The sequence below is a fragment of the Botrytis porri genome, assembly GCF_014898465.1.
Source record: "Botrytis porri strain MUCL 3234 chromosome Unknown BPOR_014, whole genome shotgun sequence".
NCBI lineage: Eukaryota > Fungi > Ascomycota > Leotiomycetes > Helotiales > Sclerotiniaceae > Botrytis > Botrytis porri.
In genome coordinates, this window is record NW_024066088.1 from 804,261 (window position 1) to 824,671 (window position 20,411).

Consider the following 20,411-nt stretch of genomic DNA (forward strand, 5'->3'; position numbering starts at 1 on the left):
TTATATTATCAAGTTAATTGAATATAAATTCCATTATAAATCTATAATATTATACTAATATTAATAAATCGTTTTTCTAGAATTAAATATATTTAGCTTGTTAGAATTATATATATTATAAAAAGTATCCTTATTACTTTCTCTTTTTAATTTTGAATTTAATCTAAAACCTTTATTTTAAAAAAGGATAAATATTTAAATTATAATTACAAAAGCTTATATTTAGTTTTAAACTAGAATCTAGTTAATAAAAGAAAGGGATCCTATTTATTTATATTAAATAATAACCTCTTTATATTTATATTTATTAAAGAATACCATATCTATAAGAATATTTGTTATTTCTACTTCAAAATCTTTAATAACTATATTGACCACTTTGTATTAAACCTTATCTATCTTTTAAATAATCTTAAACTTACTTTTAATAAAAAGTATTATAATATTCTTTTTATATTAAAAGATAATAAAGTATTTATTATATTCTATTTCAAAAAGTTTATAATAGTTAGTATACTTGAGGAATGTTATATAATTAGTTTTTACTAATCCTTTATATATATCTGTTCAATAACTATAATGAATATAGAGGGGGAATCGGTGACACCTAGAGGGAGAGTAATATTCTTAGTAATCTGAATTGTATCGAATTATAATATACTTTTTCTTAATAAATTTAAAAGGATTGTTAATATTAAAAAGAGTAAAGGAATGGATTATCTTAATAAATAAAATAATCCAGGTGATTTTGTTAAAGTACTTATTGATTTTATGGTTAAAGGATTTGACTGTAATTAAGTATTTCTTCATTTATATAAAAACTTCATTAAAAATAAAAGCCTTATTCATCATAATTATATTATTATTTAGGTTTATAAAGAAGGTAGGAACTTCTATAAATATATAGTTATATCAAATCTCAAAAATAATTAGAAATATAAAATCTAATATTTATAATACTTTTTATTAATTATATTTATTATAAAGTAGGTTGCGAATATTGTTATTCATTAGAATAATAGTTTAGTTTATAATTGTAGGTAAGATTGTTAGGATATTAGTTAAAAAGAAGTCTTCAATAATTTTCATAAATTATTATTAAAGGATAAAAATAAAGAATTGATTAAATAAGATAGAGGATTTATATTTAATAAGTAATCTATAATCCTAATATTAAATATAATTCAAAATAAGGCTTTTTTCTAATATAAAATTATAAAAGGTTTTCTTGAATTATATATTTTTAAACTTAAAGAATATAATGTTTTTGATATTGTTTATACTACCAAATTTAATTATCTTTATAAAGGTTCTAGAATTAATAATTAATATAATATAGATTAAAGATTAAGTATAGATATTAAGAAGTATAAAAGAAACTATAATATTTATAAAAATAATAGTAATTATAAAATTAACTATTAAGTTTATGAATTCCTTTATAAAAGTTGTATTAAGTATATTTGTATAGAATATTATAAAAAAACCAAGTAAGGTTGTAAGGTTTATAATAATTATATGGTTGTTCTTTATATTATATTTGAAGGTGTTAAGCTGTTTTTTGATAGTATTTGATATATTTGAAATAGTATTATAATTATAATAATTAGTTTTAATAGAAAGTATATAAGTATTCATTTTACTGTTTTATTTTTTAATTATAAATAATATATTAAGATTGATTAGGAATTGTAAATCTAATGGATATATAAATCTAAAATTTAATAATCAAAAGAGACAATTCGGAATTATAAATCTATTATTCAATAATATTATTATAAAAATAATTGTTATAATAAATGAAAGGGTTTATAAAAAATGTAAAAAGTTAATTCTGTATAATAAAGTCGAAAATACGAAAATACTTTGATTTTGGAATGTTGTATTGATCTAAACAATTATGATATAGAATGATAACATTCGGGGTTTTTACCGTAGAAAATAATATTATCAAAAATGATAATATCTTTTAAAATAAATTATATATCATTTTATACTTTAAGAATTCCTTAAAATAAAATATAATAAAGTTATTAATGAGTTATATTAGTATTTAAATTATATTATATCCTTCTTTAACTTTATATTTGTTTTTGTTTATTAGTATTTTAGAATGACTAGTAGTAGAGGGTTCTTTATTTTATTTATCTTTTATTTCTTAAAATTATATAAATTTATTGATGATTAAGGATCTTAAAATTCTATGAACGGATTTTCAAATCTAAGAAAAAGATTTAAAATACATCCAATATTATTAATTATTATTATTATAAGAATAATGAAAAGAAAATAAAATAGAGATATAAAAAATAACTTATAATTAATGTAACATAGAAAGTATTAAGATATTATTAATTTGAGATTTATTGTGTTAATGTTTTGTATATAATAATAATCAAATAGCTTTTAAGGAATAAAAAAGCAATTTGCCGTATTAATTTGAAGTTTTAAATCTTCGAACTTTTTTGAAAAATTAAAAAAATGTTTCTAACTGATTTCAAAATTAAAGAAGTATAATAAAGAAATGAGGAATCTTAGATTTCTAGATTCTTAGATCTTCGAATTCATAAACTCATGAATTTAATAAGGATTGAAAACATTTGAAAAGTTCATCGAAAATTCTGCTCAAAATTTCAAAAGGATATTTAAGAATAAATATATACAGAGAAGGATCAGAAAGAAATTAGGAAAATATATATAAAAAGAATATTGAGTTAAAATTCAAAAGAGATTTGAAAAGAAATTCATCTAAAGAATTCTCTGAAAGTATTTGAAACAGGAATTAAACATGAAATTAGAATGCGATTTAGGATTATATCTATTAGATTTCTTCGATTCAATGGATTTATTAAGAATTCCAAGCTTAATAATGCTTTCAGTGCTCTTATATAAGTCAGAACCAAAAGCAAAAGGCTAGTGAAGTGTATAGATTATTATTATGTTTCCATTATTTTATCGTTATTTTACTCTTGTTGCTCCATAACTATTATGATATCAGGCTTATTAGTATCAGTTCTATTACTATTAGTTGTATTAAAATGTAGAGGTTGCATTACTCCACTTATGTCAAAATAGAGAACATTCTTCCGAAAAGTTTTGAATCTTTAAATAACTTCAGAATCGTTATTTGATAATTAATATCTTTTTTAAGATTGAAAAGTTGTATAATACCAGTAGAAACACAAATTTTGAGTAACGATAAAATTAAGTACAGAGAGTAATAGCGAAGCTGTTTTTATTTCTAGCTGTAAAAAGCTGAGATGAAGGTTGAACAATGTACTTTATCAAATCTTCTTCCAAATTGAGAATTCGAATTTACTCAAAATCCCTACAGCGTATAATTAAAAATAATTTTCTATAATATCTACAAAACGAGAATTTTCTCGACTCTTTGTGACCAGAAATAATAACTATTTTGCTAGTATTCTCTATAATTACTTTTACAGATTGACACAACACTCCGAAATTGAGGTATCTTCGGATTCTTGATTTTAAACACACAGGAATAGCTCCCTACATTCCTTTAAGCCCTCTCACTTAATCCGACAATTGCCCTCGCGGTGATGTTGTTGAATAGCGAGTTTGAGACGCACCTCCTCCTCTCGCAGCCGATCGCTATAATCAAAATCAACAAAACAATATCTCGAGTATATTAGATGTGTTTAAGCAGTAGCTTAGATTTTTTGAATATAATCGTAAAAATATTACAAAACTTATACTATTATTTAATTTCTTTATAACATGTTATATGGTTATCCCTAATATCAACTTTATAAAAGAATTTATAGATTCATAATTAACTTTATAATTATAATAATCTTTATAAATATTATTACTTTATTCATTTTATTTAATACTTATTTATAACCCTTTTTCTACATTATATTCATTATTGATTCAAAAATCTTTATAAAAATAACGAAATCCAAGAATGTAAATAATCTTAAAAGTATTATAATCTTTATCGAATTTCAAATCATATTCTTCAAAAACACCTTCTATAGTTATATATCAAGTAAAAATCACAATTCAATTTAAACTTAATATTAAAACTATGAATTACTTACTAAATATAAATCAATTACTTCATGTAATAAACAGTTTATCTTTACTCTTTGAATAAAGATTGATGAAAGTTATCAAAAACCTTTTTCCAATTGAAATTTCTAATATTATATTTATTATTATGAATTAAATCTTTATTTTTGTGAAAAATATTATACATGATTTGTCTTTTGGTAAAAATAATTGATAAAATATTCTAAAAATATTAAAGTTTATATTTTTGATGATATTTAAGATTTTATATAATTTCATGATTATAGAGATTCTATTTTCTTAATGAATTTAAATATTAAGATAATAATAATAAATGAAGTTCTCTTTTATAATCAAATCTTTATATAAAATTAAAAATATATAATTTATATTAAATCTTTCAAACCTAATTCTAATAGATACATTGATAGGATTATTCAAATCATTTTTTTATTTAAAACAATTTATCTTTTTATGTTCTTTAATCATAATAAACTTTTGTAGATATATTAAAAAAAAGTATATTATTATTCAATATGATTTCAATTATTAAAAATATTTTTATTTATTTAATATAAATGTATCCCTTTTTATATTCATTATAATAATAGGATAGATAAGTATAAAAACCTAATTAGGATTAATTGTAAGATATCATAATAATGTATTAATGATTATCATCTGTTTAAGATAGATTGTAATAAATATTTTATTATTCTATAAAATAAGAACAATTTTATAATATTTTTTATTAAAAACAAGTTTAAAACTATTTATAAGGTTGAACAAATGTAATACAAAGTAATTAATATGTACAAATGAATTAAATCTAACCCCATTAATCAAATATCAATTCAGAATCAAATATGAATTCTTATAATATTAATTTAAATACTCATCTTTTATTTGAAGATTAATTAAAAATCTTTTAATTTAAAGAATGAAAAGAATTTCCTTTCTATATTTAATCTTGATAAACTTAATACTTTAATTATCAAAAATGCTGTTTATTAATATTAGTATGATATTTCGAATTTTATAATGAAATTTGTATTTGATTCATTTAATGATACAATCTTGAAATCTATTGAACTAATATTAATAAAAGTACTTCTATATATATAACAATTCTTATAGTTTTTAACCTTCAATAAATAAATATCGGATATTTTTGAAACCTTTATTCAAAATTCAAAATTTTCAGTAAAAATTATGATTAATAGATTAAATATTATTATTAAAAAACTTAACTTTTGTTTAAAATAAGTTTAATAGTTAAAACGATAATTCTTTTTTAGAATTATAAAAAAAATCCTTATTTATAAGATAAAACTTTCTTTTAAATTAGATTTATCAGAATCAATATTATATTATATTCCTCTTATTTATTTAGAATAAAAAGGTTTTATATTATATTATAAAAGATTTAAGTATTAATATACTAACTTAAAATGCTTTTATAATTATTAAAAAATTCCTAAGCATTTTTATTACATTAAAAACTATTAATCTAATTTAAAAGTTCATTTAAATAACTATCTCTCTATTATTCTCATTAATAATAAAAAGGTTTAATCATTTCTTATTCTTTATATTTTCATAATTAATGCTAGTCGAATTCCTTAATATTATTCGATTTTATTTTAGTATTTGTGTATATTAAGAATAGTCTTTCTTTTTTTTTTCAATAAAGCTTCATTGATTTCATATTTTATAATATAAAAAATTAAAGACATAATAAATACTCTTCTTATGCTTATATACTTGGTCTTGATTATATTTATAAATACCTCTCTTTAAAATATATCTTCTTTTACTTTTCGAAATTATATTTAATCCTTCAAAGTTTTTTGAAAAATGATGGCTTAATTTTAATTCATGGAAAAGAAATAATTTGAATAAGCTTTTGAGTTCTTATGTATAGATTTACTCTTTATGACATTAAATAAGTTTATAGTTTAGTATATCCTTATATTTCTTAGAAGATTCCTAAAGTCGGTTTTATGCTAAGTCATTGAGCATCAATAAATACTATTACTACTACTACTACTACTACAATAATTCACTTTACTGTTATTTGAAATCTATACCTATACTTATATTATATAGCTTCTAAAATTTTAAGATTAACAAGATTTTTGTTCTTGAATTCTATAGAAATAAGAGTTTTAAAGTTATTTAGAGCTCTCAAGTTCTTCAGAAGAATGATTTCCATACTAACTCATATAGAGTAAGTCTAATAAAAACATGTAATATTAGTAAATCTAATATCAATAATCATTATCTAATAATTTAACACACGACACTTACCTTTCGCTTTTAGCTTGAATAAGGGCGCCAAAGACGCCATCAAGACTAAATCTAATAAATTCTTTCTTTCTAATTTCCTTTCTAAATTTCGTTCTGATTCTTTCTTTAGATAATCCCTTTCCAAACTCCTTTCTAAACCTCTTTTCAATTCTCTACTTAACAACCCTTTTCGATCATCTAAATCTATAAATCTATAAATCTATAAATCTATAAATCTATAAATCCATAAATCTATAAATCTATGAATCTATGAATCCATGAATCTATAAATCTATAAATCTACAAATCTCTCTTTTTGTATCACTTTAATCTCCACATCATTTAGACACGCTTCTTTGATTCTTCAAAAGCTTCAAAACTTTAGTCCATCTTTTGAGGAATCATTTGCCTGAAAAAAGATCCTTCAATTTAATTAATATTCCTATTTCTTTTGATTGTATTTCATTAATCGTTTATTTTGAATGATTCATTTATTAAACAATAAAAACCTCGAATATCATTATTTCATATATTAATACCTCAATTAGTATATAACAAAACGAAATATTATCATTTCGTTATACCATTACTAAATTTATAGGCTAATAAATTTTGAATTTAATATACAACCTTTTAGGAATTAATAAAATAAAAAGAAAAGATATAAAATTGTTAATTAGAATTCAAGAAATTTAATAAAATAAATTATTTTAAATTATCTTCAAAATTAAAATCAAAATTCAATTTAGTAGTATTTCAGTAATGGGGGGTTAATGTTAAAGCTTGATTATTGTAACAAAATCAATTGGAAAATTACTAAATGAAATTTTAATTTTAATTTTGAAGATATTCCAAAATAATTTATTTTGTTGAATTTCTTGAATTCTAATTAACCAAAAGTATTCTTATTATTCTAAAAAAACTTATAGAGATCAGAAATAAAATCGTAGATATGAAGTATTTCATGTTAAACATATCATTCAAATCAATTTTTTGATTTCAATCACTACTTTTTTATTTTCACTGGTTGATTGAAGTAGTGGTAGTAGTAGTATCCATTAACGTCCAGTGAGTCAGCATAAAGCCAATCCTAGGAGCCTTTCAAGGAATATAAGGATGTACTAAACTATAAACTTATTTGATATTATAGAAAAACAGATTTGTGTATAAAAGTAGGAAAGCTTATTTAAATGATTCCTTCTTAATCAATTGAAATAAAGCCAACATTTTTTAAAGATTTGGAAAGGTTAGATATAATTTTGAAGAATAAATAAATATATACTATTAAGAAGAAGTATTCATGAATATAATCAAGGTCAAATATATATATATATATATATAAAGAAGGCAATCATTATATTCCTAGTTATTAATTTATAAAATAGAATAAAATAAGATTCTATCAGAAAAAAGAAAAAAGAAAAGAAAAAGAAAGAAAAAAAGGAATATCCTTAATATAAACAAATGCTAAGATAAAATTATGAAATTCGATTAACATTAATAATTGTAGTGTTAAAAATAAGAAGTAATTAAAACCTTTTATTATCGATAAAAATAAAAATAAAAGTGATTATTTAAATTAATTTATAAGTTAAATTGGTAATTCATGATATAATACTAAATATTTGGTAATCTTTTAATACTTATGGGAATATTTTAAGTTAACAATTCAATATTTAAACTTCCTATAATATTATACAAAGTCTTTATATTCTGAATATATAAGGAAAATATAATATAATATTATTTTTAATGTATTTGGTTTAAAGGAATGTTTTATCCATTATATATTCCCCAAAGAAATTTTTATCGTTGTTATTATCAAACTTATTTCAAATAAAAACTAAGTTATTATAAAATAATATTCACTGTATTGATTATAGGTTTAGCTATAAATCTTAGATTTTAAATATATTTATAGAAATTAAGATATATACATTTATTAGTTGCCTCCTTTCCCTTAATCTTGATATAATTAGAATCCTAGTAGATATTGACATTAAAGATTTATATAATATTTTAACAAATATAAAAAGCTTATTGAAATGAATTCAATATATTGTTATATTGATATTAGATTATTAAGATATTATTAATATAAAGTTATCAATAATATTAATTAAATAAAAGGATTCTGAGGGTATATCAAAGATATATTTAAGTCTTAATCATTTTTATATTAACAATATAAAATGTATAATTAATTGAATTAAAGCTTATAACCAATTCATTTTTGTTTTAATATACTATATATTTATATCTAATAAATTTAATTTAATTTTTTATATTTTTAAATTCATTCAAGAACATTAAAACTTTATTAGAAAAAATTTGAAATTGTTATTTCTTGAAGTTAATTTTAATAATTTCATTATTAATGTTATTTATCAAATTGACTTTATATTTTTTTTAGGAAAAATGAGAGGGTTTTAGTAAAGATTATATAATATTTAAGAAAAAGATTTTAAGGTACCGTTATTAAATTTTTGGTTTGAAAGTTTATTAATAATTAGCTTCTTTGTTTTCATTAATAAATAGCGATTATATCTAATGGATTATTGAGTAAATAGTATTTAATATTTGAATTTATATAATAAGGTAGGACTCAGTTTTGTTTAATATAATATTGATCAAAGGGATGTGGAAAGTTTTAAAGAAAATAATAATAAAAATGCTTTTTTATTCAAAAGGTACTCTTTTAATTATAAGTATAAGTATTTGTTCAAATAGATTAGTAGATTAGTTAATTTATATAAAAATAGTGAGGTGATAGTTTGTATATTGAATATAAAAAGATTTAGTTCTTTTATTATATTGTATCTCTATTTCATAAATAAAAAAGGTATGATAAAGATAATGATAGCTTTATATAATATTAAAGCTAAGAGATTTTTCATTATCTTTATAAGGTGATAAATATTATATATAAATATCTTAATTTCAATAGTTCTAATAACTATATATTCCTATAAAATAAAATAATAATTAAATCAAATATTAAATTATTATAAAGCTAATCGTATTTTTTATTATTATGATAACTAATAAGTATGCTTATTTTTATTTAACAACATAAAATATTTTAAGTTTTCAAAAAATAGATGTAATTTTATTATTATCATTTATTTAAGGATTTTTTATATATGAATTATTAAAATAAGGATATTGAAGTTTAGAAATTGAAATGCTCAATATGAATAGAAATCCTTTATATAATTAAATCAAGATTTAGTATTTTATACGATAATAACCTTATATAGTATTATTCCATATATTGATACCTTAAAAATATCAGGAATATAATTAAAATAACCTCAACTAACATTTTTGCTATTTTAATCTCGATTTTCTTTAATGATATTATTATTGTAATCTCAATTTGATTTAAATAAAAAATTAATATTAATATATTAATACTAATGTATTAAAATGTTAAGGTATATATAAATAGCTTTTATATAGCATAATAAGAACTTTATTCTTCTTTTATATTAAAACTATATTAAATATTCTAATCTTAAAAATATATAATATTTTGATTTTAAATTAATTTAATATTCTAGCCTCAAATTGATTTAATATTCTAATCTTAGAAATCATATATTATTTTAATTTCAAAAATTATATATCATTTTAATCTTAAAAGTTATATTCTAATTATAATATAATATAAAGTATATTAAATAATTATAAATTTAAGATTTTTTTTTAATTTCTTAAATCTATAAATATCTTTCTTTTCCTTTTTCTTTTTATATTTTCTTCTCTTATCTTTTTTACTTTTCTTAATCTTCTTCTTAATCTTCTTTTTCTTTTTCTTTTTTCATTATTCTTATTTATATTCTTAATTGAAATTAGAATGTTAATATCCCTATAAATTTGAATTAAATTAATACTTTTCAAATGGAAATCAAAATATCAATATCCTTATAAATTTGAATTAAATTAATACTTTTCAAATTAAAATTAAAATAACTATATTTTGAATATCAAAATAATCTGAAATGATATATACTAGACTCTAATTAGTACTTTTGATATTTAAGATATCAATATACAGAATGATGCTATATGGGGTTATTACCGTATTTTATAATATGAATTTAATTAGATATAATATATATAATCTTAATAAAAGAGAGAAGCTTTATAATATCTTTTATTTTATCTTATAATTAAGGATAATTAAGGATAATTAAGTTTTTCAATTGCATTTGAATAAATTGATTTATAAAGAATGAAATTATTAATTTTAAAAGAATGAAAGGCTACTCTTGAATAATCATTTTTTAAAAAGTCATTTTTTATAAAAGTATCGAATACCTTCCAGATATCTATAATAATCACAATAACCTTAAATCCTTAACAAAAAGTAATCTTAATATTATAAATAAAACAAGTCAATAGATTTTTAACAATTCTTTGAGAGAAAGCTTCTTTACATTACAAACTAAAAGCTTTATTAATTAATACAATTTATACTAAACAACAGGCTATTATTTTTTCTAAGCTTTTAGAAATACAAAAGATGAATCAATTAATCTCCAGGCATAAACAATTTTTTTTTATCAACCTTGAATAGTATAATTACTTTAATAAACTTCCAGATTTAAAGGAAAAAGTAAGTATTATATATTAATTATATAGACTATGAAAAGAGCAGCTTACTATTAATTAGTAAGCTTTAAGTATGTATACTATAATACAATTCATTTCTAATAAGATATTGAAAATCTTAATAATATTACATTTGATTTTTTTTATTAAAACAGATTGTAACTGATTCAATTTTCAAAGGAATTATATTCTAAATTATCAATAGCATTAAAAAAATTAAGGGCATTTTTATATAAAACCTCAGCTTTCTTCATTATATTCTTGATTAGAATATTATTAATATATCAAAGAAACGATTTGAGATGAATTTTTAATTTATATTAATTAAAAGTCTTATATAATTCCTTATTATTCTGAATTCTATTTATAATATTCTTTCAATAATTAAATTTTGTTTGTTATATTATAATATAAAAAGCTTAAATTATAAATGGGATTTTTCCCTCAAGGTACATTCATAAAAGTAATTCTAACAGATTTCCTTATATTTAAGAATTCATTATAATATAATTGAAACACGAAAAAACTAAGGAAAGGTTTTCTTGGAAAAACTCATTAATCTTTATTATATTCGAATTAAAATATTATTCTTTATTTTCTTTTAAAATTGTTAAATTAATATTTATTTAGATTAAGGAAATATTATTATTGATATTGAAAAGAAAGGTTTAATATATTTATATTAAAATCATTAATATTAATATTATTAATAATAAATTTATTATATTGAATATAATTAATGGAAAAGATTAAACTATAGATTTCTATAATAATTTAGATTTTTTAATACTCGAAGATTTTATAAAGAGATTTCAATTATAAAAAAAAAGGTTTTTGAATATAGAAAAATGAAAAATGAAAACTTTTTAAAAAGTTCTACTTTTTTCAAGAAATATTTTACAAGAAATACATTAATATAATATTTAATATTCTATTAATATATTTATAGCTATTTTATATAATGAAAAGAAAAGCTAAACCTTTCAAAAAATATTTATAATATATCGATTTAGATATACAGTATTTTATATTAATATATAATATTACTATAAAATATTGATTTTAATATTACCTTATATAACAGATAATACATTATCGATTATAATTGAAGAAATAGTAATTCTTTAATATAGAATGTATATTATTAAAGTAATAGTATTCCAATATTATTATATCTACTATTTCGATCTTATTCAATTATCTAGTTCTATAATATAATCTTATTCTTTATATTAATAAAGTAATTCAATAGGTTCTAATATATTGTGTTCTATATTAATAAGATAATTCAATAGGAGAAAAGGAAATAGGAAATATTAGGTTTTAAGAAGAAATTATATATTATTGATATATTATGGGAGAAGATGAATATAAGACTTATAAGTAATGAATTAGAGATTATAATAGGGTTCCTGAAGGATTTGAAGTACTAAAAGGTAAAGACAATTCTTTAAGAGGAATATAATATTGTAATTAATTACAGTTTTTATAATATTTTGAAAAGAATCAAATAGAAAGAAAAGAATTATTATAAAAAAATAGAAAGTATAAAGTTTCTATAAATATATTAAAGGATTTAATAAAAAGAAGGGTTTTAAATATAATAGATCTATAATACAAACAATTTAAAGAACTTAAAAGGATTACTTAAAAGATTGTCTATAGGTTTTAATAAGGAAGTTCAAAAAGGAATAGATTTTTATTTCTTTTTTTTATTTCTTTTATTCAATTAGAATTATATATAAATATATCATATGATCTTAATATAGCTATATAGACCAAATCGATTATGAATTTACTACTACTACTATAATATAGTTTAATTATTTCCTCTATTAGATTTATTAATTATATAAACAATTAAGTCTATTATTATAATAAAACTGAATATATATATCTCAATTGTATTTTTATTTATTGAAAAAAAGGGTTGAAGAAATAGACTATATCAATTTATATTAATATAGATAGTTAGCTTAATTTTATCTTTAAAATTCTATAGTAATATTATTCAAATAAAATTTTATCATATTTTAGAATAATAATAACTCATATTTTACAATCTGAATCGTTATATATATCTTTTCTAATAATAATCTCAACAAAAGAAATATTTGAGAAGATGAGGTTGTTAATGTAGTCGATTTTATATATAAGTTTATCAAAAACATTTATAAAATCTATACCATTATTATCTTATTCATAGTCAATTAGCAAAATAAATTGAACATAAAATTATTATTCATATTAATCCAAAAAAGATTTCTATTATGAACGTGTTTATATTATCATATATATAAACCTGTACTTTTATATATATGTATTATAACTCAAAAGTAATTAGATTTATTAGGATTCATTAAATCTCAAAAGTTAATAGAAATATAATAATTATAATTGGAATAATTTTGTGTGTCTATATTAACAATTATTCAAAATTACTAATTATACATAATATCTGTTTATTAAAGATTAAAAACTATAAGAATTATTATATATATATAAATGTTTTTATCAATATTGATTTAATAGATCTGAAGGTTATATTATTTATAAGATCGAATATAATTCTATTACAAAACTTAAATTAGTATATTAACATTAATAAATATTATTTTTAATGATAAAAATACTAAGTTTATTAAAACTAAATATGAGAAGGAATTTTTTATTTAATTTTTAAATATAAAGATTACTATAAAAACTAATATTATAAAAACTTGTATTTAGTTTTAAACTGATATTTAATTATTAAACTTAGATTTAACTTATTTATATATATCAATATCCTTATTATACTTATAATTATTAAAAGATTTTATTATTATAAAAGTATTAAACATTTTTGCTTTTAGAATTTTGGTATTATATCAATTATTTTATATTAAATCTATTCTATCTTGTATATACTTTCAAACTCATTTTCAATGAAGGGTATTATAATATCGTTCTTATATTATAGAGTAATAGAACAGTTGTTATAACCTGCCTCAAATGGGCTATGATAATTAGCATATTATAGTAATATCTTATAGTTAATCTTAATTGGGTGTTTATACTTATCTATTTCGCTATTATAACAAATACAAAAAGAAATATATTTATATCAAATTAGAAAGCAATATCCCTAATAATCTGAATTATATCGAATAATAATATACTTTTTTTTGATAAGTAAAAAAAAACTATTAATATTGAAGAATATAAAGAAATCATTTTTTTTGATAATTCTTTTTTTCAAGTAATTTCATTAATATTATAATTAGAGAGATTAATATAGATTAGATACTTTTTAACTTATATAAGAACTTCATCATAAATAAGAGTATTATTTATTGTTGTTGTTCTATTATTTAGATTTATAAAGAAAATAGAAAGCTTTATAATTATATAATCATATTAAATCTTGAGTATAATCAGAAATATAATTTCTCATATTTATAAAATCTTCTATTAATTATATTCATTAAAAGTAAATTATAAATATTATTATTTATAAGAATAAGAGTTTAATTTATAATAATAAAATATAATATTTAGGATATTAATTAAAAAAGACTTTGAATAACTTATACAAATCTATATCAAAAAATAAACATAAAAAGTCTATTAAATAAAAAGATTAGTTTATACTTAATGAGTAATCTTTAATTTTAATTTTAAACATAGAATAAATTATAAAAGGGTTTTTTGAAGAATATAATTTTGAATTCGATAGAGATTATAATGTTTTTAAGGCTATTTATATTATCAAATTTCATTGCTTTTATAAAAATCTTACAATTAATAATGAATATAATATAGATAAAAAGTTATATATAAATATCAAATAAAGTAAATAAAGTAGATAGAGTAATAATATTTATAAAGATTATTGTAATTATAAAGTTAACTATAAAGGTTATAAGTTCCTTTATAAAACTTATTTTAAAAATATTTAAATAAAATATTATAAAGAAACTAAATAATATTATAAGTTTTATAATAATTATATATTTGTTTTTGATATTATATCTAGCAATGTTGAATTAGTTTTTGAAGATATTTAATATATTTGAGATAATATTTTGTTGATTTTAATTATAATTATTAGTTTTAAAAGGAAAAGGTATATAAACATTTATTTTATTCTTATAACTTTTAATTATATATAGTTTATTAAAGTTGATTAAGGATTGTAGATCTTTTGAGTATATAAACCTAGGGTTTTGTAATTGAAAAAGATAATTCGAGGTTTTAAATTTATTGCTTAATAATATTACTATAAGGGTAATTATTGAATTAAGTGAGAAGATTTAAAGAAATATAGGGGGTTATTTCTATATATTTAAAATCAACAATTCGAAGATATCTTAATTTTGAAATGTTATATTGATTTGAGTAATTGATTGAAATTAATACAGGAATCTCTTTTCTCAAGAGCTCTTAATCTTCATCTAATCTTTGATTTTGTCTCAAACTCAAGTCCTCTACAAATCTCCTATTTCTAAAATTTTATACTACACATAACAATAAACATTCTAAAATATTCTATTCCTATCTTGAAATATCAACGAATCGAAAAGAAGGTCTTTTAATAAGCGTCGCTAATAGAAGTAGCAATATTATCATCGTAATCTATAATATAAAGTTAGAAAAGTAAATATATAGAAACTATGATTCGAATTTAGCATTGAGAATTAAAATTCAAAATTTGAATCTAGTAGATTAGAAACTAAATAATATAAAATAAAATAAAACATCAATCTAAATGATATAAAAATCATGTTTTAGATTTGAAAATCGTAAAAACCTGATGTGTACTTTAATATTATCGTACTACTAATACTTTAAGATTAAATCTTTAAAAGTCAAGAACTTAATAAAAACTTATCATTTTAATAATACTCATTTAGCTCTTACTATTTTAATAAAAATCAATAATACAACTTTCATGTACTAATATAATTTTATACAAACACACTTTTCCTTTTATAAATATTAATATTCAATTTAATTTATCTTTTAATTATAAATTATATAAATCATTTAATAACTAGTCTTTATTGAAAAGAAAAAATTATATCAAAATACAATTGATTTATTTCTAATTATTATTCTTGTGAATTTTCAATTTTTAACTTGAATATAAAAACCTTTATATATAATTTCATCTATAGAGTTATTAATATTCCTTGTTCAATGTACGAGTTATATTAGCGAGCGTACTTCTTCTTGATTGATAGTTATTTTACATCAAAACTCATTATAAAAATATACTTAGTTTCAAGTAAAGTATTATATTTATTATAAATATATCAATATTAATTTATTCAATTTTCTATTCTATTTAATGAAAAATATTAACTTCATTTTTCAAAAAATCAAGTAAATTTTCAATAAGTTTTTATATTAACATAGTGTTACGACGGTATCCAACATACCGCGTCACATGGCCAAACATTCACGTGATGGACCTAGAGGATCTAGGGGATTGAAGAATAAATGTCTAAATTCATAAGATTTAAAAGATTTAAGTAGAATAAAGCCTTATAGTTCTGTAGAGAACGAAGGTCTATATAAGGAATAAGGTTTCTTTATATATAAAGCTTTATACTTAAAAACAATTATTAGTTTCATTATTATAATTACAAGAATTACAATCAATTATCAATCTTATTGAATTCCTACTTGAAGTTTAGTTTAAACCACCTCGAGAGATCTCTAGCCACTTCCACGTGACCCTAGAGGCAGCTCCCGTAACACATAGAATTTCGAAGATATTTATATTTTTCCTGATTTTTTCGAAGAAAATACAACGTTATATTGAATATTATAAGTATATAAATTACTATATTATTAAATTTAAATATAATAAAATTATTTGAAGGAATAATAACCTATTTATAAAGAAGTAGTAAAATAGCTTCTTTTAGTGTGTTTTTAAGGTCGATCAAGTAGAAGTATACGGTTACTATAGGGAATAGTTGAATACTGAATGAATTCTAAATAATATAAAACTAAATTTAGATTGAATCGAAAATAACACGTTAGAGTTTTAATAATATTATTATAATCAATTGTTTTTAATGAATATAAACGAAATAAGAGCGTCTATAGTAAAGGATTAAGACTAGGTCATGTTATATTTATATATACTAATTTTCAACTTTGATTATATATGTGTTTAATAATACTAATCATTTAAAGAAAAGAATAGAGACTACGAGTGCTTAAATTTCAAGAATATATTACTCTGTGGTGGTAAAGTTAATATTACAGATGAAGAGAAATTTAGTATAAATTCCTATATGAATTTCTATTATATATATAATAATATTAATTTCTCTTTTGATATCAATCAAACACTGATTTCATTAATAATGAATATCATCAGTACAAAATGCGACTTGTTTATTATTGAATTTAAAATAAAATAAAAAATAAGGGTTCTTAAAGGCCTTCAAGATTTCAAGATCTCCGAATATGAATTGTAAAAAAGATGAATGGAAGAGTATATGTATAAAGGCTAGAAGGAGATTATAGAGATGAATAAAAGCTAAAGAAAGGAAAAAGGGAAGCAAGTGTAAGGATTAGAATGAATAAAAAGCATTAGTTGAAAGTCTAAAGAAGGATCTATTCATCAATCGCATCATTTCACCTTCGATTTATTCTTCAATTAGAAGCTTTATTACTATACTACATATTACAGAAAGTATTAAATGAATAATATAGTCTGATTTTGATACAAATAAATCTTTTTATTTGACAATGATTGCCTTAAATTAAAAGTTAGAATTAGCTTTCGAAATTCAAGAAATTCATTAAGACCCTATTAATTAAAATAAGCTTCGTAAATTATAAAGACTTAGACTAATCATATTAATACTTTAAAAACAATTTATTCAATATATAATTAAAGAATTAAAGAATTTATTACAATAACACAGAGTTTACTTTGTCAAGCACTAACTCTATCATCATAGAGCTAATCAAACAAGAAGAAGGAAATTATACGAATTCATAACCTGATAATTCTTTTTCCCCAACGATCAGCCGCCCAAAGACTCTTGTTTTCGAAATTATAGTTTTCCTTCATCTTAGTGTATACAAAAAAAGTTAACGAATCTCAGTGTAGTTACCGGACCGGGAATCCGGCGTCGACGGCTCTCGCCCCTCATAGCCGACTTTCTGACGATCCCTATTGGACGGACCTCATTGTCACATCAAGTCATATCTCGGATCAAAATAGTTCATCCGGTTTTTGTGGCATTGATTTTATGGTACTGGTGGGAAAAATACTTAATCTTGATTAAAGACACGTATCATTATTCCTAGGCTCATTGTTGAAGACCATCTATAAATCTGAACTTCGACATATCTGTGGATTCATATGCTTTGTGTCCATATTTTGATGCTATAATCTCCAATCTGTTTGCAAAAATGTTTCTTTTTTTACTCCTATATGTAGCAACAGCGGCCGCTCAGCAGGTCGTGTATGGTCAATGCGGAGGTTCGAGCTGGACGGGTGCAACAACTTGTGCTACAGGAAGTACTTGTGTCTACCAGAACGCATACTATAGTAGAGGTTTCCTAGACCACATCGCATCACAGTGTGCTCATTATTTTCTCTAGGTCAATGTCTCCCGGGAGCAGTTGGCAGTAGTTCAAGCTCGAAGACAACGACGAGTGCTCCAATAACCTCGAAAACGTCTACAACATTAACAACAAAAGCGTCTTCAACCTCGACCTCTGCTACGAAAAGTGAGACACTGACATATATATGTTTTTCTAGATACCTAATTCCCACATATGCTTATAACTGAATTCCTCAGGCCCCATATCGACTGCAGCCGTAGAGTACTTCATAACTTTGTACGTAATATTGCAATTATCTATTCATCCGAATTCGAATCCCACTAACTTCAAAGTCAGTGGCGACTCATACTCCCAAACAGGCTTTGATCCGACCCTGGCCCAGCCAGCTGCTGACAATCCCCTTGGGAATCCCAATCTCCAAGGTTACACGACCAGTGGCGGGTTCAATTGGGTATGTAACTTAAAAAGCTTGAAAACCCACATTCGCTGATGCAAAATCTGTAGATCGGGTATCTCGTTGAAACTTATAACAATACGCTCATGTTGTCATACAACTTTGCTTATGGAGGCGCAACTACTAACGCGTCGCTTGTTGCACCATTTGCACCCACCGTACTATCCTTAATTGATCAAGTAGGTCAGTTTGCTAAATATATTCCATCCGGGCCCTGGTCCTCCGGCAATACGCTTTTTGGCATTTGGATAGGTGTTAATGATGTTGGAAACGCGTGGCATCTTTCAAATTATACGACGGTACTCGCTCAGATCATGGAATCCTACTTTACAGAGATTCAGCGACTCTACAATGTGGGAGGCCGAAACTTTCTATTCTTAACCGTTCCGCGTGAGTCCCCTTCTTGATTGGAATTCGAAAGAGAAATTTCAAAGACTGATGATACACAAAGTAACCCAAGATAGCCCTCTTTTCATAGCTGAAGGGACAGCTGTGCAAATTTCTCTGGTGATCGCTATATCTCAATACAATTCGGCTTTGGTTTCACGCGTAGCAGCATTCAAAGCTGCAAATGCTGGATCTAATACTTGGGTGTATGATACTCAGGCTCCTTTCTTGAACGCAATCAACAACCCTACAGCGTATGGCTCAGCCGATGCCACCTGTATAAATGCCGACGGCATTAGTTGTTTATGGTGGAATGATTATCATCCCAGCCAGATTGTTCACAAACTAGTTGCTCAAGGGATTGCCTCACTCTTAAAAGGTATATTCTTGTAGATGCGAAAACTACACGCTGATAAATTTTATTCTGTGTATATTAAATCTAAGAAACCAGTATGACTGTTTCGTTTATATATATATTAACAATATCTTAGAGCACATTACCTCCTCCAATTCTTTTCATTAGTTACCAGGGCTCGTTTGAACATCAATTCCGGTCAGAATCCATCGAATTTTCCGCTTTTTTTTTTTTTTTTTTTTTTTTGCTATAGCGGATTTCACGATAGCATTTTTCTTTTCTTAAAAAACGAATTGCTATGCTTATATTTCTCATTTATATAATGATTTTAGTATAAAATCTGTAGAAATGAAAGAAACTAGAGTATACATATATATGTTTTTTTTAGTATATAGATATTCTAAGCTTATTACTACTATTTGAATAATTAAATAAGCAAATATGAGAATAGTTTCAATTTAACTAGAACGAATATAAGAATAATACTTTATTTAATTAATATCAAAATCTAAATTTTAATCTAAAAATAATTTAAAGTTTCAAACTATATGTTCTATAATTTTAGACTATATTCATGAAAGCTTTAGATTATATTAGTCTAAAATAGCTTATAAATTTATGGATTTTTAATTTAATTGGAAATAATAAACGTTTTTTCTAATCATATTATTTTCCTATATAAATTATTCAAAA

General features: G+C 21.1%; 1 protein-coding gene across 1 annotated transcript; it reads left to right on the forward strand.

Moving 5' to 3' along the window:
- Positions 1 to 18,267: 18,267 nt before the first annotated feature.
- On the forward strand, positions 18,268 to 19,849 carry EAF01_009584 (uncharacterized protein). Its single transcript, XM_038917840.1, has 6 exons — positions 18,268 to 18,505; positions 18,559 to 18,687; positions 18,759 to 18,798; positions 18,859 to 18,973; positions 19,027 to 19,366; positions 19,428 to 19,849. The coding sequence occupies exons 1-6, from the start codon at positions 18,367 to 18,369 to the stop codon at positions 19,754 to 19,756; spliced, it is 1,092 nt and encodes a 363-aa protein (XP_038766649.1). The 5' UTR covers positions 18,268 to 18,366; the 3' UTR covers positions 19,757 to 19,849.
- Positions 19,850 to 20,411: the final 562 nt, after the last annotated feature.

Excerpts from the sequence above, each read along its gene's own strand:
- EAF01_009584 (XM_038917840.1), top strand. The coding sequence starts at position 18,367 with ATGTTTCTTTTTTTACTCCTATATGTAGCAACAGCGGCCGCTCAGCAG. Across the intron at positions 18,799-18,858 it reads GTAGAGTACTTCATAACTTT|TGGCGACTCATACTCCCAAA; the intron begins GTACGTAATATT and ends CTTCAAAGTCAG. Across the intron at positions 19,367-19,427 it reads TCTATTCTTAACCGTTCCGC|TAACCCAAGATAGCCCTCTT; the intron begins GTGAGTCCCCTT and ends TGATACACAAAG.